We start from the raw sequence: 23592 nt of genomic DNA, 5'->3' as shown, positions 1-23592 counted from the left end.
GGCGCAACATGGACTTACTGAGGGATGGAATCAACATTTACTATTATCACGTTATTGTCGACACATTTCACCTCATCGTAGATGTTTTTGGCGCTCCCTTCTGATCTCGTGAGCTGTTTGTGGGAAAAGGGCGGGAAAAGCACAGCGCGCTTTTCAATTCAACATCGAAAACAAAAATGAAAGAAATAAAAAGATTTGAATAATTCAAACATCAAGACGGACTAAAGGAGATTTGTATAGCTTACTAAAAGACAGACAAAGTAAAAAATAACATCAAGTGTCAAATAACAAAATACAAGCTATATGCTGTATTTAGGTATAGCGATGAGGAAATGCGACGTAAAACTGCATGACTGTTAAAGAAAAAATAATTGGCTATAGATTTAATTTCCTATAATAAAGAACTTTGTTAAAGGTCAAACTGTTAAATGGCATCTAACTTTGTTAAACGTCAAGCAGGTAAAATAACAAGCACTGTAGCTGCCAACATTACTGTAGTGTAAATCATAGTTGTACTCTATGCGCACAGATTTGATCTGAAGATCAGCCTCATTAGGACTGCGGGCATCAAACATCCCACAGCGAATAGACTGGAGATCTGCCTCACAAAAAAAAAAGTGCAACTTTCTCAAATGGTCACTAAATGTCTTTATTTGCATTGACCCCGCTGTATCTTTCACTGAAGCAAAAATTAATGTGATTCACGGGACGAGAGATTTTGCGCAGCGACCCAAAGGATGCGCTGGATGCTTCATCCGCAACATGGAAAAGCAGGAGAACACACTGCTGCTGCATCCCTGCAATAAAACACAACCAGGAGTCTGGGAATTTCATCGGCTGGGGATTTTAGCCTGCAACTGAACAGTTTAAAGGTGGATTTATGTGGATAAGCAATCCATGGGATGGAGACGGAGATGGATGTAGAACTACTTTAATGAGCGCGAGGGTGAGTCTAGTTATTTAACAAACTATATCTGCTAAAGCGGATCCACAAGTGGTGTGTATCTGATGGAAATGTATCCTTTGAAGGATTCGGGCAGGTTATTTAGAATGCAACATTATTTATAAATAGCCTACAATTCATAATTGATAGCACCATGCGTTTCTTAAACAGAAGAAAGCAAAATAAAGAGTATGAACTTGGAAAGTTAATTTTCTCTCTTTTCCAAGACTTATCTTTCTTGTTTGATATAAATATCTTTAGAAGAGCGGAGTGTCCAAAAGCAACAGAGGCAGCAGCAGCGCTAGAGGATTCATGTCACTGAAAATGGCAAATGGATAAATGAAGCTGGTAAGCGTCTTAAATGAAAGCTTTCTCTTATCTAAAACTTATCTGAAGTGTTTGATACATATCATTAACGTAATGTTAGGAGGTCTCGGAGTGTCCTCAAGAAGCAGGTGTAGTGGATCCATGTCATTGCATTGGTCGCTGTCCACCGCGCCGGTGGTGCTGAGATCTGGATGATGCAGGGCTGCCGCTCCCTTCACATTAACGAAGACAATGGGCGCTTTCTGCTGCTCGCGTTGCTCATCATCGTGTATTTGCTGTGTGGCGCTGCGGTGTTCTCCGCCATCGAGAGGCCGTCCGAGCTGCGGGCGCACGGGCGCTGGAACCGGACCCTCCTGAACTTCAGTGACACGTTCAATATCAGTTTGCAGGATCTGAGCTCCTTCCTGAAAGAGTACGAGGTTGCGATTGCTGCTGGAGCTCGGGTCGATGCTCTTCGACCCAGATGGGATTTTACAGGGGCGTTTTATTTTGTTGGGACAGTGGTGTCCACTATAGGTAAGTCACCAAAATGCATGATTTTCTTTAATTATTCTTAATAATTAATCTTCTTGGGCTATTAGAAAAACGATTTCAGTGCTTTTCTTAAAAGATACGCTCAATTAAATGTCTGCTAATGTTGTTCCTAATTCATATGGCTTTTGGTAACACTATTTTGATTGTCCCTTTTGAACATTCTGTCGACTATAAGTAACTTTGCAAGTCTTCGTAACTGCTTATTATATGCACACAATTGTCTTAAGGTAAGTTTATTAGCCAACGGCTCAACAAGCTTTTAGTAATTATTTGAGTAAGTATTTAAGTCCACTTTAGACATTCTACTAATTATAAGTAACTTTGGAACTACATGTCGACTAGCAGTCATTAGAGTATTATCTAACTCTTTATTGTGATGCTCCCAAACAGATATAAGTAACTTTGCAAGTACATGTCAACTTATTCTAACCCTAACCCTGCCAGTCTACTAATGCGAGTTAGTAGACATGCATGTGCAATGTTACTCATATTTAACAGAATGTGTTAAAGGGACCACCAAAATAAAGTGGAAGTTGATCAGGACATGGGCTTATTTGCTGCCATAGATCTCAAATCTCAATAGTGCCTAGCACATATACAGACTTTATTTATATTATTTAGATTATTTATAAGGTCTTAATGGGTCAAATTTGAATATGCAAATGTATAAATTAAATGTGAGAGCTGTGGCTAAACTAGGGTAATATTTTAAATAAATAATGTTTTTCAGTCTTTAACTTGCTTAAAACTATCGTGTGACGAATCATAAGGACTACGTTTATGATGCTTTTGTTTTTTCCCTTGTTGGTATAAATCACCGTCCACTTTCATTGTATGGAAATGACATGTGAGAACATTCTCCTGTGTTCCACTGAGGAAAGTAAGTCATAAAAGAAAGCGTGAGGAAGGATAAAAGATATTTTATTTTTGGGGTGAACCATAAACTAGTGGTGAACTAGTGCAATTGTTATTTTCGTCACATTTTTACTGTTTTAAAAGCATATTTTCCCCAAAGACTGATATCAAATGCAATCTTAATGCTCGAGCAGGATGGATTCTGATTGGCTGTCAATGTTTTTATCACTCATCAGCTGGGATTTTTGTTTATTTTTTTTAAAGTGATTCCAATGATATCGCTCCTCTGTGTCGTTATCGTTAAAGTTGTGGACTCTATTGCATTTGGAATGATTTTTATCTTTATCATTATAGTTATCATCCTTGGTGTGAACGGATGGACCTTAACACTGTATACCTAGAATAGAACAACAGGACACATAAATGGAAAATAGTACAGTCAGCAAGTGCTATTTGTATTTGGCAGCAACAGCCTCTGGCTCCTTGCTTGACCCCATGACCTTTCATTGAATCTCACAGCGCCCTTTTGCCTTGCCAAGACAACATTTCCTCGCTCTCTGCAGAGACTTCACTTTTCCATTGGCATTTCCCCAGCAGAAGTCTTCTGAAGAGCAATAAACACCCTCTAGTGTTGACTCTTTCTCTCGGGCACCAGGCGGCCGAGCCAACTCCCTGCTGGACTTCTGCATTCAGGACAAACCCTCAGGCTTGCAGTTTGCTGTGGGGCTCATGTCCCAAAAACCAAATGTGCTGATGCCCACATGTCCTGGATAACATTTACCCAGTTATAGGTCACTAAAGAGCAAGTACCCCTTCGAGGCAACCCCCTGGTTATTGTGTATTTGCTTCCTACAGCCCTTGGCTCCTGTTTTACACTTTCCATCGGCAGTGAATAATCAATAGCCTTGCACTTTGTAGTTCTTTCAACTCAGAGTAATGTATTCAGCAGGACCGTCACCGTACGCTTGCATGACGCTCAGTGGTCGCCTTCGCAGATGAAAACTGAAGCGAATGGGTGCCGTTCTGTTTCAGGCTCAAAACCGCAAGGGTTCGGGTCGGGTTGCACAAGCCATTTGTATGTTCTTACATAAATTGGAACGTAAAGTCCACAATTGAGGCTTAGTAACCACTAGCTAGTTTGTATCTAACTCTGTACTTAACTTGGTTGCACCATTTGTTCTTAAGGCAGAATGTAGGTTATACGTTTGGGAGTTCAAGTCTGATTGGATGGTTTTAGGGACCATGTTGATAAAATGAACAACTAATCATTGGATTTATCAAAGTTTGGAGGTTTGTTGCATCAAAAAGATTCTCATAGACACTTGGCTGAAAGTAAGCTTGGTGAACACCAGCAGAACTATATCGTTTAGTTTTTGAATGTGTAGAAATTCTTATCAAAAAGTCTTCACAGTTTGTAACTTTTTTTTGTAGAGCATTATCATATTAACCGGCCTCTAAACGAAATGTAAAGCAGAGCGAATGTGGTTTGTCGAGTTACATGCTGGCAGGGAAAGGTCTGGCTCTACAGGACTACTAAAAAGCAATAAGTGTAATTCTGCTTTATTTACCAACTAAGCTTAAATGAATGTGTGTTTTGTGCACTGATACGTCTCCGTCTTCCTTTAATCTCGGCGTGAAGTCTCTATATCCCCCTCCCGCCTCCAGAAGAGCTTCAAAGCCCGTGAATGAGAGGTGCTCGGGCTTTGTCATTATGAGGTTTTTCTCGAACACTTCTTCCTCGTCTAAGCGAAACTCTCTGCCATTTCACACACAGTGAGTCACAATCAGACTGAGACATCATAATGGGGAAAAAATATTTATTCACAGATGCATCATTGATTCAATCAATTATTCCTCAAACAATAATGATAATCTGAATTTTTAAGTAATTATTTATCATTCTGTTTGTTGGAAAAAAAGTTGTGCCGTACAGTGTGCAACAAACTCTTTACACTGGTGTTTGTGCAAGCAAACATACACAGTTGTGTTCAGGTGAGTTTATTAGCCAAAGCTCAACAAGCTTTTAGTACTTATTTGAGTAAGTACAATACAACTGTCACCTTAAAATAAAGTGTATCCCAACATGTTAAAGGAATTGGTAACACTTTATTTCGGTGGTCCACTTTAGACATTCTACTGACTATAAGTAACTTTGCAAGTACATCAACTTATACTGATCCGAACCTAACAGTCTACTAATACTCTAATGACTGCTAGTTGACATGTAGTTGCAAAGTTACTTATAGTTAGAAGTAATCTGAAGTGGAATATCGAAATAAAGTGTAACCAAGGAAGTTAATAAAGGCATTCAGTGCTCTTAAGGAACTGGTACGGTGTAATTGAACTGAGTAAATTTGACTTTTTTATTATATTATATCAACAACCATTCAAAGGTTTGGGGTCGGTAAGAGTTTTTCATGTTTTTGAACATCAAAACTGCATTTATTTGATGAACAAAAAACAGTATTGTGAAATATTATTACAATTGTTTTCTATGTGAATGTTTAAAAATGTAATTTATTGAATTTTCAGCATCATTACTCCAGTCTTCAGTGTCACATGATCCTTCAGAAATCATTCTAATATGATGATTTGATGCTCAAGAAACATTTATGATTATTATCAGTGTTAAAAAAGTTGTGCTGCTTCATATTTTTGTGGAATCTTTGATACATTTTAGATTTTTTTTTATTAATATTTCCTTGTGGAATACACACACACACACACACACACACACACATATATATATATATACACTGTATTTCTTAAAAAAAAAAAAAACATCTTACTGACCCCAAACTTTTAAACGGTAGTGACCATAAAGCATAAATGTACTTACATTGAAAATTTGTATAACTTATGTGCACCACCAAAAAAAAAAAACAAGATGTATGTTGATTGACAAAAGTTTTAGGATGCATAATTAAATTTAGACAGAATGAAAGTCACAGTGCTTGATTTGACCTATTTATTCTATTTCTGTTCGTGGTTGTAAGCAGACATATTTTGGTCTTCATGCAAAATTGAAGTATTAGAGCAGCTTCATCTCAGGGTGAGAGGAAACGTTGTGTAAGACAGCCGGTTAGTAACATGCTGTCAGTTGTGTGTGATGCAGAGCTCTGGAGACGTTTCTGCAGGCTACAACCATCACTCATCACTCATGTCAGCGAGACAGGAGAGCTTCATTACTGCCCAGAACGCATGAACAGGTCTCATACTATTAATAGAAACACTGTTTAAAAATTTTTAACCTTACTTGCCTGTTTTTGTTCACTTTGTCATTTATTTCATTAAGGAGACAGCTTTCAAATGCAGAGCTGGATAGTTAGATGTCATGTGTAGTCTAGTATAGAGTTTAGAGGTCTTCCAGATTATTGTGCACAGACACAATAAATATCAATATCCTTGTGCAAGTGACCCCCATCCTAAAATATATACATTTTCCTTTAATTTTATGCCAGTTTATACACTGAAAAATGTATATTATATAAATGTGAAAATATTTTCCAAATCATATTTAACACATATTTTTAATAGTATTTTTTTTGCTGTATTATATTACATTATACACTTTTTTTCCCTGTACTGTTAGATGTTTTTATCTGTACTATTTCTGTTTCTGGCTTCTGGAACCACAACAAATGTAGGACGGACTTGATTTCGTCTTTGGGGAATTGATTGGATGCTTAGATGGTTGTGGTTTGCTATTGGTGGATCTCATTTGAGTGACAGGTTGCTCCGCCCTCACGCCATTAAAGAGATGTTGTTGCGAGGGGAGGGGAAGTTATTGTTTTTGATTTAAAAAATGTAGTCACATGAATTAAAAAAGAATTATGTGCACAGATATTTTTTTTATCATAAATACTGCAATGATATGAAAAAGCTATTTTGATTTCATTGTGACTGTAAAAAAATGTTATTTATTATTTTTATTTATTTTAATCTAAAAATTTTTTTTTTTAATTTAGTTTAATCCTATTTTTATCTTTTTCCATTTTTACACTGGACCTGGACCCCAGTAAGATGTTTATCGTGCTTTATTTTGAGAACAGCATGAGAATGAAAGGGTTAGAAGTGGTTTCATACAAGTATTACATTTGTTTCTTTTACAATTCCTTAGGAGAAATAAAAGTAGACACAAACGAGTTAGGTGATTTGTATTGTTGTTTATTGCAAAGAAATATTACAGTTTAATGTTTTAGATGACTGTCTGAATGATGAATTATCAGTGTGTGGAGGCGACTGCAGTGTGTGTGTGCAGTGTACATATTGGCTTTGCTGGCTCGTCTAGGAGACTTCTATTGCAGAATAGACAGAATGGAGTTCTCAATTAGTATGTTTCATTTATGCATCTTTATCTTAGATGTTTTTTTTCCTAAAATAACACAGAAGTGTGTTGATTGCTACAATAACGTATGAGTGTAAGCTATAAATTGATGTGGATAGCAGCTCAGATCATTTGTTCTTGGCAGAATTTAATGAGAATTGTGTGAGTTCATAGTGAGATTTTTGATATTTGATTGCAGACTTTTGGTATCTTGGCAATTTGAGATCTGAAACTTTTCTCTTCTGAAATTATTTTCTCAAACATCCGAGTCTCCGCCATTGCTGAAGCTCTCCACTTAATCTTACTGCCATGAGAGCAATTGAGATATAAGGAATAAGGAAGATCTCATTTGTGAATTGTATTCCCAGTGGGAACTAAATGAACAGTTTTTGGTCTGATATAAAACTATGACACTAGTGTTTGACTGTTGGAACATTTTATCAGACTCTAACAGTTATATAAAAGTCAAAAGGCAAGCTCAAAACGAGTTGACGAAGCAGTTTTAAATGAGCCTGGATCTGGCCATCTCCTTCTTTTGACCCGTGTGATGATCTATTGGGTTTGGTTGGAGGAAGATGATCAGATACGTACAGTAGCCTATTACACGCCTGTCTGAACAGAGACTGATTTCCACAGACTCTCTGGAGAAGACACACCTGGGAGTCCCACAAGCAGATCCTTCTTCTGTGTTACATGAGGGTTTAGGATGGATATCATCCCTTCTTGTCTGGTTTTACTTGATATTGTTGCCTTGTAAGTATATATGTGTAGAGATGCACCAATATTTATCGGCCGATTTTTTTTAATCATTTTAAAATCATCAGCATATCGCCTATGAAAAAGGCCAATGCCGATGGTTTTTATTACTTAAAGGCGCTCTAAGCGATGCTGGGTGACGTCACTTCTTGTTGACGTTCGAAGTATTGTCAAACAAAACGGAGGCTAGCTCGACCCTCCCTCCTCCTCATCCCGTCCCCTCTCCCTCCCTTCCGTGCTTCCTGAAACAGCCATGAACCATTTAGAAAAACCAAACTGGATTTACCCTGTCCAGCAAAACCAGAGCCTCCTGAATGGTGGATTGGAAGCCCTTCTGGCGGACTTCGCGCGTTCCTTCTCCTTTTCCCTCTTTCGTCTCTTTGGTCGTGTGTCGGCCATATCAAAATTCTCAAGAATATACATTTTTAACGTTAGTCGTTGTCGTTGTCTAGGACATCTCTCCTCTAGCTAACTTCCGTCTTCATGCTTCTCTCTCCTCCACTCCCCACACCCCCCTTCATGTGCACACGCACTAACCCCCCATCCCCCACCCCCAAATCATTCTTGTCGGTTATTGGCTGGAACACTGTTTGTTATGTTTCATGGTCCAGGCTGGGCCAGTTTGTTTTTGTTGCCGTTTGTGGAGCCTGGGCTGTCTACAGAGACCGCGTTTTTTTACAGTGTGTTCAGGAGACAGGCAGCGAGCGGATAGTGAGGAGATGTTTGCTGGATGTGACAAAAAATGTTTCGGCCTGAAAAACACGTGACATCGCTTAGAGCACCTTTAACTGCATGAAGGCACTGATTTGAATAATGTCTGTTGCATAATTTTTCCAATGTTTTTCTTTGGCTAAAATAATTAAATACTTCCTAAAACAAAATGAAACCTGTCTAAAATATAGCAGCACTGGACAATACGGACTGGTGCATCTGTAACTGTCACTGTCCCGATGAGGCCAGTGCTGCATCTTCACCAAAGTTTATACACGTGTTTTTAACTCTTGCCGATTTAAATATTCAAGCGCAAGAAGATATGAAAGAGAACTCAATTTGGTACTCGCTTTGTGAGAAGTTTTGTGTGCACACACATCCCAGAAAGCCATGTTTTAGACAGCACGCAAATACTGAATTGCACTTGAACTGACACATTCACTCAAAATTATTAAAATGCTCATCTTGGTGATGATTTGATAATGCAACAATAAACTAGCTAGTACACCTTAATGCATATGTTTTTGAACTTTGCTAATTTAAAACATGATTTCATTTAGGTATGACTGACAAATATGCGTCAAATTAAGTTTATTATTTATTTTGAGACTGCAATGCAAACGGGTGGAAATTTGATCTGCAATTCAAATATTTAAATCTTAGATTTAGGCCTAAATATAATTGTTTTGATTGTGTTAGCAAGACCGTATGTTTTCTTTTTGGGGGTGAATTTCTCCTTTAACGCTGTTTGACGTGTAAACCTGGGGGATTCCCGTTGCAGCTCTCCGTTTTTCTCCATCCCTCTCTCTCGTGTCTTCTCTCCTGGCGTAGTAATCAGTGCAGTTGGCTCCGGTTACACCACGCTTTGATTGGATCATGCATCATTGTCTCCTCAGCGATGTTCTCTTTTTCCTCACACTCATCTATCAATATAACCTGCTCCGCTAATGCAGAGGAATGATTCCCTCTCTTCCCGGTCCCTCTTATTGATTTCATTGTATTCAATCACACACTGTTTGCACTGATGGACTTCACTTATGAAAAAGGGACTTATGATACATTGATTCGCCATCATTATGCATTAAAACATCATCTTGGTTAATGAAAAGCATGTTTCGTTTAGAAGGGGAAATGTGGTTACCAGGCTATCTTTATATAATACAGAGAGTGCAATGCTGGAAACAGCAGCGATAGTAGTAGTGTTCTGCTTACTGTATACTGTAAGATGTTAAGAACATGTCTGGGTCGTATTTTACAACCGAACTCAAAAAGATAGAAATTATTATTTATTTATTTTTACATAAAGAAAATTAAGTCTGTGTTTTTATGACAATTAAGCACATTTACATCTCCTATTCTCATTACTGCAATGCACAAAAAAATCATAAATTAAAAATCATCTTGTTACAGTAATGAAAATCTGTAAAAAAAACTCAAAAGTAAAATTTCTGCATGATTTCATTAATGAAAATTTGGGTTGAAATGGACCTAAGTATCATAAGTATCATTGGTCCTGAAATAGGCTCAATATTTCTATTACTAATAATAATTGCTAATTTTCTTCTTTTGATTTTGAGGTAAAATGTGACCTGGAAATGTTTTGGGAGATTCACCTATATAGGAAACTGTAAGAAATGCACGAGGATGAACCTTTTAAATCAGTATTTTGTTACACTGTTGTTACAGCACATCCTGTTGTCATTTTAAATTTAATGCTATTTTTTAATCCAATTTTGTGTAAAAACATCTTCACATTTGGCAGTCTGATCAAATAATGAAAATATTATTTATTTTTTAAATCACAGTTGTTATTGCTTGAGGTAACAGTGCTGCAGGAACCCAGAAATGAGTTTAGAGAAAAAAAAAAAAAATTTCTGGGAGGTTGACAAATGACTAAATGGGACTACAGTGGTTGTCAGGGACATTAAAAGGGTCATGACATGAGAAATCAGATTTGTCTTGATCTGTTGATGTATAAGAGGTCTTTGTACCATTAAAACATCCTGCCAGTTTCATAGCTTCATAGTCCTCCTCATTATAAACAAAACATTTATTTAATCAAGCTCCAAAAACGGCTGGTTTGGATATTGTGGGATCTGTGATGTCACACGGGTACATTTGCATAGGACTTACATACATCATCGCACCATAGGCCCCGCCCACTGGTGTTCATTCGCTTAACGGTTGATTGGATGCAAGTGTCACGTTGCATCAAAAGCAAATAAAAGCCATTATAATCACTGACGCTGTCTACACAGATACAGTATACAGATGTGTGTTCAGTTTCTGACGTACTTCACACACATGAGTCTGTTGACAACAGGACAAATGGAAGAGTAAAGGAAAGTTCACTTTGACACGTCCAGTTTAAACAGCTGGTTTGCCTCTCCGTACAGATTTCAGAAGGATCCCAGTGTCGGAAACAAGTGGATGGTTTATTTGAATGGCGTCCCGGATCGAGTCGGAGGATTATATGTTTGTTCGGAGCATTTTGTTTTGTGAACGAGGCACAGTGTAAAGGAGAGTGAGTGGGCTTTGATACTGTTTCATATGCGATGACGTTAGCCAATCATAACTGGCTGTTTACTGACAAGCTTTAAAGGAGCAACGCCTTGAAAGCGGGCCATTTCAGACAGATGGTAGGAAAGAAGATTGAAAATAACATACATATTTGTTTTTTTGTGCAAAAAACTTTATTAACATTATAAGTGAACCTCAAGAAACATTTAAATAAAATCCATGTCATGACCCCTTTAAACGTCATTACTCTGAACAGATAAACTCATCTAAGCACTATTACCCACTATTACCTGGGTTTATAATCGCAGTCTTGCAAACTATTCAAACTTTCCAACTTGTAGATTTTAAATGAAGGTTAAAGGTGGCGATGTTAAAGTCATGTGACGGTGCTGTAGTTTGTTTATATCCTATGTTTAGCTTTTTACTTCTGCCGATTGTATTTAGCCTGTAAAATTCATAAAAGTTGTGTTCATTTGTGGAGATTATTTTGATGAACAAAATGTATAAGAAACTTTTGTTGGTCACAGGCCTTATTTTCTGCAATAATCTGAAAAAATCAACAACAAACACTTCCGGGGCGGCCTACAAAAATACGGCATCCCTGTAGCGCTCTATTCGTCACATTGCCATTGTGTAATTCAGCCTTCCTCTCAGTTTGCTCTCAGTTTGCTCTGTTGTATGTGGCACTTTTTGGCAATTGTCATCCAAGTATTCCAAGCACAGAAAATGTGGATATTGTGCATAATAAACATGCTGCAGGCTGAAAAATATACTACTAGTAGTATGGTAGTATATTCTGCTCTGAGTATAGCAGAGATTTATAGTTCTGCTTATCATCAGAAAACCTGGAGCAGAGAGTAGTACCCCTCTCTCTCTCTCTCTCTCTCTCTCTCTCTCTCTCTCTCTCTCTCTCTCTCTCTCTCTCTCTCTCTCTCTCTCTCTCTCTCTCTCTCTCTCTCTCTCTCTCTCTCTCTCTCTCTCTCTCTCTCTCTCTCTCTCTCTCTCTCTCTCTCTCTCTCTGATCTCCTGGGTCGCTCTGTAAAAACAGAGGGCTGGAAAATGTCAAAGTTAAAAATGGAAGAGGGCGTGGATCCACATAAAAGGCGAGTGTGCTGTTCTCACCAGTGTGTCCTCAAGACAGATACTGAACGAGATTTAATGAGACAGAACATGATTAAAGAAGTGTCAAAGTGTCAATATATATATATATATATATATATATATATATATATATATATATATATGTGTGTGTGTGTTTGATCTTTGGGTAAAAATGACGTTTTTTGGGGTGACCTTTATATTATAATAAATGAAGACATGGGAATTCTTATGTAATTTTCTGGAAATACTGGAGATTTTCTTAGCATTTATTATGATGCATTTTAGTCACTCTGAGCAGTAATTTAATTTAACTCAATCTGATTCATGACCTTACAAAAGAACACAAGCGGCATAAATGTAGGTCATGTGACTGTTGCGTGGCTTTCACCACCGGTACAATGTTTTATGTTTGTTTATGTTAATGCTTGTAAAGTTAATTTAGCCTTTTAAAACTGTCTATCATGCAGGATATGTGATATATTCCATTACAGTGGCTGAGAGTATATGGACACAATCACAGTATAAGTCACAATAAAATCAAAATGGACATTGGAATATTGGAATACTTTTTTATGGAATATTGTTTTATTTAGTATAAATGATTTATCCGTGCACATCATAATTTTTTTTTATAATTCATATGCCCTCATAATCTTTGATTAAAATAATTTCCCCTCCCGACAACAACATCTCTGTGATGTGTTTACTGGCGTGAGGGCGGGGCAACCTGTCACTCACATGAGATCCACCAATAGCAAACCATCCAATCAATTCCTGATGGACTAAATGAAGTCCGGCCCAACATTTTTTCCTGTTTGAGAAGCAGTTTCACTCAGAAATGTGTGTTTCACTAAAACATTTTTTTGCCATCTTTTATCCTGTAAGCGCTTAATGTAAATGCTGAACTGACAACTGGTTCAAAACTGATATTCTTTCCAATCTTTGCATTTTGTAGCCTTACATCTTTTGTATACATGCATGTGCACACAGACAAACACAAACACCCACGCGGTGACAAATCAGAGTCAGGAACAAATGCCTGTCCCATTTGTGCATTTATCTCTGCCCTGCATCCTTTCTGTCTTGATCCATGTGCGTGATCCGGCCTGGCAAACACACCAAGGCTGTAAATAAATCTCAATGCAGAGTGTTCCCATCTGATTCCCGCTCAACAGAGAATAAATCACACACAGCATATACAGTATGCTCTGTAGACAACACCAATTGCTTAAAGTAAAACCACAGATTTGTTGCTGTCACAGCATTACCCACAGATCAAAACATCGCCTCATAAACGTCCCTCTCCACTCCTCATGCTTTTTGCCTGAATTATTACTGTTCAGAAGAAGGCAGAAGCTGAAATCTCATCAGTATCCAGCATACTGGTTTGATCAGAAAGGTCAGAAGAGATGCACTTTCACACAGAACTAATATTCGTAGTAATACAACATTAAAGGGAGAGTTCACCCAAAAAAAAGTAATGGAGTGAATATTTACACAAAAAGCAAATAAGCCAAGAGGCTGTTTACACCAACTCACACACCGATGTCTGATTGAGCTGGATGAAATTATAAAAGAAGTCCTAATCCTCCTTTTTCCAAACTCCTTCTTCTCCCTTTTCCCCATCACATTTCAGCTTGGAGAGGTAAAGTGGGAATAAAGCGCCTAATAATGGGAATAAAGTCCGGTATAGGGTTACTGTAGGTGTAGGGATGCTTTGGTAATGTTCCTGGATCAACATCTTTGTGGATCTTAGAACAACATTCCAATCAACCAATCAGATTTGAGGGATAAGTTTACAGGTTATGCCAAGTTTAGGCTTATAACCAGGGTTCAGTGCTTCTACATCAGTGTTATTCACCTCTTATTTCCCTCTGATTTTAGGGATGAGTTATAGCTATAAGGTTAGGTTTAGAGGTAGGGATGAGGTGAAATCGTTCACTGTGGCTGTGTTCACCGGCATTTTGTCAGTCAAAAATAGTCGATCTCCGAATGCGAATGAACTGACTCTGAATTTTAGTATTGCTTCTTATATGAGGAGCCTTTTTCAAATACAAGGTCAATCTTGATTTTCACTAACGACAAAACAACACAGCTTTAGGAGCTTTCCATCTTTACTCTCCTCCCTGTTACGTTGCATTTGGAGATCGACTATTTTTGACTGTCAAAATGCCGGCGGACGGAAACAACAACAGCTACAGTGAGTTGTTCAAAATCTTTCTTTTTAGTAAACTCTGTGTACACAAACAATGTTCTCAATGCTGGAGTTCATGTGAAGAGCCCCTGGTGAGACTTCCAGCAAAGTTTCATGTTGTGTCAAGCCTTCTTAGCACTCCCATTCAAGAGGCAATTTGACCGAAAACAAAAATACGGTCAAACATAAAAGTGCTGTTACCATTCTAATTATGCTTTTAAACCAAAGTTTGCCTCGGGTAGATTCACAAAACGACCCTAGATTGCATTTTGGCAAGAGTTACTCTTTAACTTTCTTTCTTCACTCAAAAAAATAATTTTTGCCTCTTGTTAAATTTAATGAATTAAAATAAGCTAAAGTAACACGATTGTTTAATATTTTGTCACAACTTAATTTAATTGTGTTCAATCAACCTAATATATTTCAAACTGAAGTTTACTTAATTAATTTGCGTGAAAACTACATGAATCATTTTTGTTGACAACTAACTGGGCAGTGGATCTGTAGTTCCCAGCATGCTTTGCAAGGGACTGCATTAGGAGGGTAAATTTAGGGATTAAAGTGTTATTTTATGTGTTTTTCTGTAAATGGAAAGATGTTGTTAGTTAATGTTAGTGTTTAATATTCAGTTATGTTAGAAACTTAGAGAGGACTTTCTGTAATGTTTTTGAATTTTGTGGTTACCATTATGCAGAAGAGTGGCGACTGTGTTTAGCTTAGGGCTGTGGGCACTCAGTATACATTATACATGTATTAAACCTCTTTCGCAAAGTAGTTTTAATTTAAGTGAACAACATTAATTTTGAAATCTCAAAAGCTATTCTTTGAATTAATGTAATTAAATCATGTCTTTCAGCAATAAGCACTTTTGTTAGGCTAACCTAAATTGCATAGATTGGATCAAGTTTACTATAGTGTAATTGTACTACTGTAAAATAAGTTGGATTCAACTATACTTAATTAAGTTGAATGCAAATTGAGTCAATTAGTTGGTCCAAAACATTGCAAATTAGTTGGGCTGACACTATTAAATTAAGCTGTGCCCAACCATAGTAAATAAGTTGAATCAACCTTAATAAATTAAGTTGACCCAACGTAAGTACATTAAATTGGAATAACAGAATTGCATAATGCTGAAATAAAGCAAGTTAATCATGTGGAAATCCTTTCCATGATTTTTTTATGTTCATTCAAAGAGTTATTTTTTAGAGCACAAAAGGTGAAATTCTGAATGATGAATAAGAAAGAGCAGCACAATAAATGACAAAGTAAAAAAGAGCTGTCAACCTGCAAAAAGGACAAGAAAGCACTATAAAAGTATCAGTCCGTATGACTATAAAGTTTTGTGTGAGAAACAAACACATCATATGGACTTTTTTCACATCATATGGACTTTTTTTTAGTGTGGTGCTTTTTTTGTCCCTTTTGGATTTAGAATATATTGTTCAATCTAAAAAAATTAAATTAAAAAAAGACAACTGGAATGGATTATATGTAACTAACCCTAACAAATTATATGATGTCAACCTTATCATACTGTACACAGGGCCGGATTAACAATTTCCTGTGCCCTGGGCAACAAGACTCAAGGCCCCACGTAGTTAGGGGGGTTTGGGGGCATGCTCCCCCGAGAAAATTTGGATTTCTCTGACCTACATATGTGCAATTTAGGACTTTTGAAGGCCAAAAAAATATAAGAAATAGGCTAGCTTTAAAACCTTGTCATTAGATTATTTGTCTGCTCTCTCCTCATCTTCATATTTCTTATTCTCTCAGTATTCTTATACTGGCCTATTTCTACCTCTCCTAAAGCTGAACTTTGACTGATAGTCTTTTCATTTTCGTCTGTGTCAGTGACGAAAATAAACATAGGCTCAACTGATATTTATACGTCTTATGAATCATTTTCTTAGACAAGTTAATTCACTCAAGGCTACCAGGAAAGCTGAATAGTTGTAAAGTCAGTATTGACATTAGGAACTTTCTGCAAGCTTTGGGATTTGAAAACGTCTGTTTTTAAATGTTAAAAGTAATTTTAAATAATACAAATTATAGACTACGTTTAACGCAGTTGGTGGAATTGGCAGACGTTCCCTTAAGCATCGTGCGCTGTGGAAACGCGTCAAAGCATTCTCAGGTATAATTATGCAGCATTAATGCACGAATGATTTTGAACGAATATTTCATCATGTCGATATACAATGGTCACATAATGTTAAAACTAATCTTGCTATTGATATCTTTGTTAGACTACCGACCCTATAGAACAAATGTCCGGCTAATATCGAAACTGAAACGAACTTTACCGCGCTCAACCAGCGGGAGTGCATTTCACGAATTAGTAATCGCTGGCGTTCAGCGGGGAGGGAGGAAAGTCGCGTGAACCCGCGTAGATGCACTTTATGCAGTGAAGAAGATCGTAAAGAGTTTGATAACTTTATTAAATTTCTGTGTATTTCCTACCTGTCAGGGCCCCCTAGATGTCATGGGCCCCTGGGCAAGTGCCCAGTTGCCCTAATGGTTAATCCGGCCCTGACTGTACATGAACGATTCTTCCATTGTTTTGCTTCTGAAAGAACTGATTACACAAGATGTTGTTTCGTTCATTCAAGAATTAAGACATTTTTATTGAAAGGTTAAGAGTCACTGGCATTTGATGTGATAAGATAATATAAGATAAGATACTGTACCTTTGATAATTAAGCATATTTTATTGGATCGTCCTGCTTGTATAGGTTATATATATATGTGTATGTTTGTGTGTAAGACAATTATACTGAGGTTTAGTGCCTTGATGACTGTCTTTATAGTCTATAACTGCTAAAACTGGCTAAAGCTTATTGTTGTGTGTGTGTGTGTGTGTGTGTGTGTGTGTGTGTGTGTGTGTGTGTGTGTGTGTGTGTGTGTACGCTGGAGGATGGCTTGTTTTTGCAATATTCACCTAAGTGGATTTTCCTGTTAAAAATGAATCCTTGATTGAATTGGTGGTAAGAGCTCAGTATGGCTGCACTTGCCCTGTTTCTGTATACAGTACAGGGTCATTACTGAAGCGCTCAGGAGCTTTGCAGATCCTGCACTTCTGAGCATTATTGAAACTTTTAGCATCTTTTCATCAAATTGAAAACTGTCAGGAGATTCAGCTTGAGAACTCTGCAGTGCATCAGCATTATTCTTCATATATTGGACATGGTGTTCCCTCCCATGTGTCGGTGTAAATTTAGATGTGTGTGCTTCACAGAATCAAAGAGCTTTTGCATCTAGTGTGAGCAAAGTTAGTCTCAGCTGGCAGACACACGGGCCGTCACAGCCCAGTTACTGGCCTGTGCTAATCTGATGCTAATTGCAAACAAAACTGGAAAGCGGAATTTATGTTGTTGTTGTTTTGTTTTTTTCACTTTTACAGGTTTTTGTCCAGGGAAACTAAACTGTATTTAAAAGGTATTATATTACACTTATTTAAAAAAAAAAAAAAAAAAGGTTTTTTTTTTTTTTTTTTACAAGGAAATGACCAGTAACACAATGAATTAAATGAAATGAAATTTTGAAGTAGAAAGACTAAAATAGTATTTTCTCACCAGTAATCTTTTTATAATATTTACAACCTTTTTTACAGTGTATAAGCACATTTAAAAAAGCGTTAGTCCTTAGATTTGCTCAAGTTTGTGAGGTTAATGCCATTAAATCTCTTAGATATTTTAGATATTATTCCTCTTTTATTTTAAGATCATTCGAATTGTTCGAGCAGTATTCGAATTCAAATAGACAAACAGTGAAATTAACCAAATGAAAGGACTTAATTTCCCTCAAATATCACTGCAAGTTCATTGTACTTAACAGAAAAAAGTTAAGTGAACTCAATAAATGATTATATTAAGCTGAACATAAACTGAATGAGTTGCAGCAAATTTCTAGTTCCCCGCATGCTTTCTGTTGGATTGCGTAAGGAGAATAAATGTTGAAATGAAATGTATTTTGAGTACTTTTGCACATGATTAATAAAGGGAAAGACGTGTTGGTGTTTAATCTTCTGATGTTGGGATTTATAGGGGTTTCTCTTATATGCTGCAGGTTTGCAGGTCTTCATTTTGGTGAACTGAACAGTGTAGAGCTTTTGGTTAGATTGAGGATGGACTACATTTATATGGACTTTCATTTCAGTCAGAATGAAATCATGAATCTGAACGTAGTGTTTACATGAAGTCTAAATAAAGGTGTGTTTATATGCCACAAGCTTCAAATCAGATCTGAGTTAATATGATGTTAATCCAATCAAAATGCACGAGTCAGCTTAATAATGATTTCAATTAAGTTGCAATTAACAAAATTTGACGTCTAGTTTTTTGAGTTCTGCCAACTTATTAGTGCTTACAGTGCATGCTTTTCTATTATTCTCTATTATTTATCAGATAAATGTGTTTGGTCCCCTCTTCTTGTCCTAGTGGGAGATTCTCCGCCAGGATAAGCTTAAGATGTCCTAAGAACATTTCTGAAAGTCAAATGCACCCCCATGACATCGTCTGAAAGGGTCAGTGGTTATCTATATTACGAATTAACTGGTGATGGATAGACACGATTTTCTTAAATGCAAGAACTATATGTGTGGTGTTAGCCATTAGCTTTGACCTTTTCCCGGCTCTCCCTCTCTCTGTTTCACTTTCACGTTAACTCAACCATGTCTCTGTGCTTACGTCTGCAAAATATCTCCGCCTCCTCTTAATTTATGAACAGCGTCGTAGATCGAGTGCTCTCCACTCCTACTGGGAGAGAGCAGGATTCTCGGAGCGTGTCGTGAGCGCTATCAGAGTATGAATGACTGTAATTGGCTCTCTAACGCATGATGTGTTTTGTATGCTGTGCTCATTGAGTCATATAAAAGATTTTATGCAGATATAAGTGCTTTTGTTCAGCCTTTAGAAAACACCCAGAGGGGCAGGTGTGTTTGCTCGGGGAAAGTGATGCTGTATTTGTTTTGAACAGCGTTTCTTGTATATAAAATGCCAAGCAGACAAGAATGGATTTCTCTCACAAAATACATTTGTGCAGAGCTCCAGGTCTCCGAGGCATTCCTTGTTTTTTAACATCCCACTCGTAGCGCTGGGACAAAAAGCAGAGAGAAATTTATTGAGAAACTCTCATAGTAAAAAAACCAGCATGTGTTTTGTTAAGTATGTATCTTGTATGTTTTTTTCTTCTAAAAAGCCACTAGAGACACTGTGATTTGGATCTTCTTTTCATTAGAGTTGAGGAATACTGTAACATACTGACATGAAGTGCAAAAAATCATATTCATAATTAGTATTTTTGTCTTGTTTTCTAGTTAAAATATCAACAAAAACAAAACACATTAAACAAGATTCATGCAAAACTTCATGAAATATTACGATTGTATTGTATCTTTAATACAAGTATTATGTGTTATATTTTTTCCCCTCTCATCTAGTTACAGAAATACACTATCGTTAAAAAGTTTTTTTATTTTAAGTTTTTGAAAGAAGTCTCTTATGTTCACCAAGGCTCCATTTATTAGTTAAAAAATACAGTAAAAGCAGTAATATTGTGAAATATTATTGTAATAGAGATTGCAATGAAAAATGCAATAAAATATAATAATATATATATATATAATATTACAATATAAAATAACTGTTTTCTATTTGAATAAATTGTGAAATGTAATTTATTCCTGTGATCAAAGCTGAATTTTCAGCATCCAGTCTCCAGTGTCACATGATTTTAATATGATGATTTGCTGCTCAAGAAACATTTCTGATTATTATCAATGTTGAAAAAAGTCGTGCTGAAATGTTCAGGAACAGCATTTATTTATAAATGTCTTTACAGTCACTTTCGATCAATTTAATGCATCCTTGCTGAATACATTTTTTAATCTAAACTTTTCCTGACCGTAAATTTCTCAGAAAATCGTATTTTATTTCAAGAAGTTTAATATATTTTACGGGAAATAAGATTTCAAAAAGAATAATTAAAGCATAAAAAGTAACTTTTACTATTCCTCTGCATAAAATACCTGCATGGCCTACTATATTTGTGCATCATACAAGACGATCTGGATCTTTTTGTAAAAAGTCCTAAATCACAATTCTGTTTTGTTATCCCTTTCCAGGGATTTATAACTTCACTTCTACAGCTGAGATACACTGTCTCAGCCAGCCTTTCCTCCATGATATCTATAAATATGTCATAGACCTGAGTAATCCTCTGACAGTGAACTGCACAAACAGCTTTAAAGTGTCTGTGGCAAAACAAGTCTGAGTCGATAAGGAAATAAAAGCAGAGAGAGAGGCAGCGCTGCTCAGTTTCTCCACAATAAATCAATAGAAGGAACGACTGAGACGTTGAGCTCGCCTCTGTATATTGTGTGTAAAATTAAATACTGAAAGACACTCGAACAAACCAGACTGTGTTCAGGCCCGATGGCCACTAACAGGGAAATATCTAATGCAGGAGAAGCATCTCCATCTGTTCAGCTTTAGTGAATGTGGACGCAGAGCTGGAATTGGTTGATTTGGATGTTTGCTGAGCTGTTGTTGCAGTCGTCACTGATGGAAACCCGCAGTGTCAGTCTTTCCTCCTTTTCCGCAGTCATTCCAGTGAGATCTTCTTTTCTTGTGCCGCCATGAGAATGATGGGGATAAGACTAAATGTGACCCTGGATCACAAAACCAGTCACGATTCGCACGGGTGTATTTGTGGTAATAGCCAACAGTACATAATATGGGTCAAAATGATAAATTTTTCTTTTATGCCAAAAATCATTAGGATATTAAGTAAAGATCATGTTCCATGAAGATATTTTGTACATTTCTTACCGTTAATATATAAAACATTTATTTTTGTGAGTGAATGCAGCACAATCGCGAACATAAATGAACAACTTTAAAGGAGATTTTCTCAATGTTTCGATTTTTTTGCACCCTCAGATTCCAGATTTTCAGCGATCGTTTCCGCAACGAGTTTATTTCCGCTGTGCTGCAAACGCCGAATTAAAGTGACAGCGAATGGTTCGTGGTCAAAATGAACACAGATTGACATGAAAATGTATAATTTCACCATAGATAATTAAATAAAATGTAGTAATCTCACTATAAATGTAGCCTATTTAATTAAATACTACTATTTTTCACAGTCATCTTTTTACTTTAAGACCGAGGTAAAGCAAAGAAAACTACAATTTACCTCAACAAGGTGAAATAATGAACAACACTCATCTCATTCGTGGAGGTGGAGAAACAAGTTATTTGTGACATGCAAGATTTATTGTATAAAATATTTAAATGCAAAAGAAAAGGCATGAGAGTCGGCTGTTTTTGTCAATTTTAAGTTTTAATTTAAAATGTTTGCGATTTTGATATAAGTACATGGTTAAATATTTGATCACTTGCTTGAGCAACTTAATAGAAGTAATGCATGGAATAATAGGCCTACGTTGTTTAAATTGTGTTTAAACAAACAAATGTCCATTAAAGAGTGTATATGGACAACGAGAATCGCAATGCTGACAAAACTTTTTTTTTGTAATAAAAGTTGCTGCATAACTTCTGGATTTGAAATAAAAATAGTGAGTAGGCCTATGTGTTTGTGGTCCAGCCGTGGATCAGTTACGCAGTGCAAACGCAGCATATGTGAAAGCACTATAGCGAGTGCTGCTCCTGCACCACATGCGCACTGCAAAAAGAGGGTGTTTCTCAATATGCGTTCTTCAGCGATCTTGCGTCCTTGTGTTCTCGTTTTACGTCATTATTAACCGTCGAAGTTCAGATCCAATTCTCAAGAACGCAAGTACAGAGGACGCATGAAAGAACCCGGATGTGTTCTTGATACCGAAGATGCATCGAATGCAGACTTGAGCTAGTACTCGCCTGGTGTCCCAGAAGTCATTGCGGCCGGTTCCGAGTTCGTTCTTCCAAGGAAGCTTGGCAAGACCGGTCTCCACGAGAACACAAGTCCGTTCTCTGCGTTCTTGGAATTGAGAAACAGCCAGAGTATGTGTGAAACGGGCGTTATAGTTGTTTTCCAGCAACAGTGCATATAAATTAATAATAATAATAAATAAAAAAAATTACAGTCAACTTTCACAACATGGTGACCAATGCATATTGGATTCTGCTGTTTATCTCACTCTTTTGACAGTTTTTGAATCGTTCAGTATTTGTTCAAATGCAGTCGGAGTGTCTTTTTTAATGCAGCATCTTCATTTCTTAAACGTACAGTATGGCATTTTTCGCCACTAGGGGTCGCTAACCTATTTACAATAACAAAGGCGTAGATTGATGACGCAACATTTGCTAAGAATTATGGATCTTGTCATCAACGTCAAGCCGACCGATCTAATAATGTTTATGGATGACTGAATACATCAATGCTTTCATCATGACTGTGATATGAAGCAGTTCGGGATTGCTAAGAGACAGCTATCAGCTCCACACGCGACGCGAGTCCCGCGGATATAAAAGGAATACGGACATTTCATTCTACCAAACTACACGCAGAATTACTACTCACAGGTCAGTTTATTAGACAAATTATACTTGTGAGGTAACGCAGCGCTGTTTCACCTGGTCTAACATTACACTAGCACACTAAACTGCATTTGAATGTGTTGAAATGTATGTGTTAGTCTGTCTGTATGAGACTAGCAGTAAACTAGATCAACATTAGAATAACATACAGATCATATTCTGACATTTTATCATTGTTGAACTATAAAACATTGATTAGTTTTATGTAAATGTGCTCACCTGTTTAATAAAGTACATGTAGGAGCGGTCGAAGTCTCGGAGCTCTCGTTTATATACGTTACTGTCTATGGGAGCTCTCGGCATCTCGAAAACACCGCGCTGATATTGATTCTCGTTTTAGTTCTCCTTTTTTATCCAAAGTCTGCTTGCCATGGTCCATAATGTTTGAACGAAACAACAACAGCGTGCAGATAGACATTGCGAACTACAAAGTTGTCCGCGTCAGTCGCTTTGGTTACTATCAGACGACTCTGGTTCATAGCTCTGGTTGCCATGGCAGCACGAGCGGAAACCAGGGACAACGCGGATATGACGCCATTGACGGCGACAAAACGAAAATAAAGAAACGTGACGTTTCTCGAATTAAATTACAAATTTATCCTGGTTTGAAAGTTGTTGGAAACAGTCGGGATAATGTAAGTACACAACTAAAAAATATATAACATAGATATAGTGATTTTTGCTATTTTTAAAGCAAAAAAGTTACATATTGTGCCTTTAAGCTTTGAATGTAGTCGCCTCTATGTTCGAACGCTGCGTTTCGCACATCTCTGTACGCTCTCGT

At 37.0% G+C, this 23592-nt stretch overlaps 1 protein-coding gene across 1 annotated transcript in view; it reads left to right on the top strand.

The window, feature by feature from the left end:
- Nucleotides 1-1464: 1464 nt before the first annotated feature.
- The window catches only part of kcnk12 (potassium channel, subfamily K, member 12), a gene marked incomplete at both ends in the record, with an annotated part of 36945 nt that continues 14817 nt past the window's right edge, over nt 1465-23592 (top strand). The window contains one exon of the mRNA XM_081351628.1: nt 1465-1786. Coding sequence (XP_081207754.1) covers nt 1465-1786 — 322 coding nt within the window. The remainder of the gene's footprint in view (nt 1787-23592) is intronic.

This window comes from Scardinius erythrophthalmus (assembly GCF_964197995.2).
Source record: "Scardinius erythrophthalmus genome assembly, chromosome: 21".
Classification (NCBI taxonomy): domain Eukaryota; kingdom Metazoa; phylum Chordata; class Actinopteri; order Cypriniformes; family Leuciscidae; genus Scardinius; species Scardinius erythrophthalmus.
The sequence above is the reverse complement of the archived record's forward strand: the minus strand, read 5'-3'. Positions and strand labels throughout refer to the sequence as shown.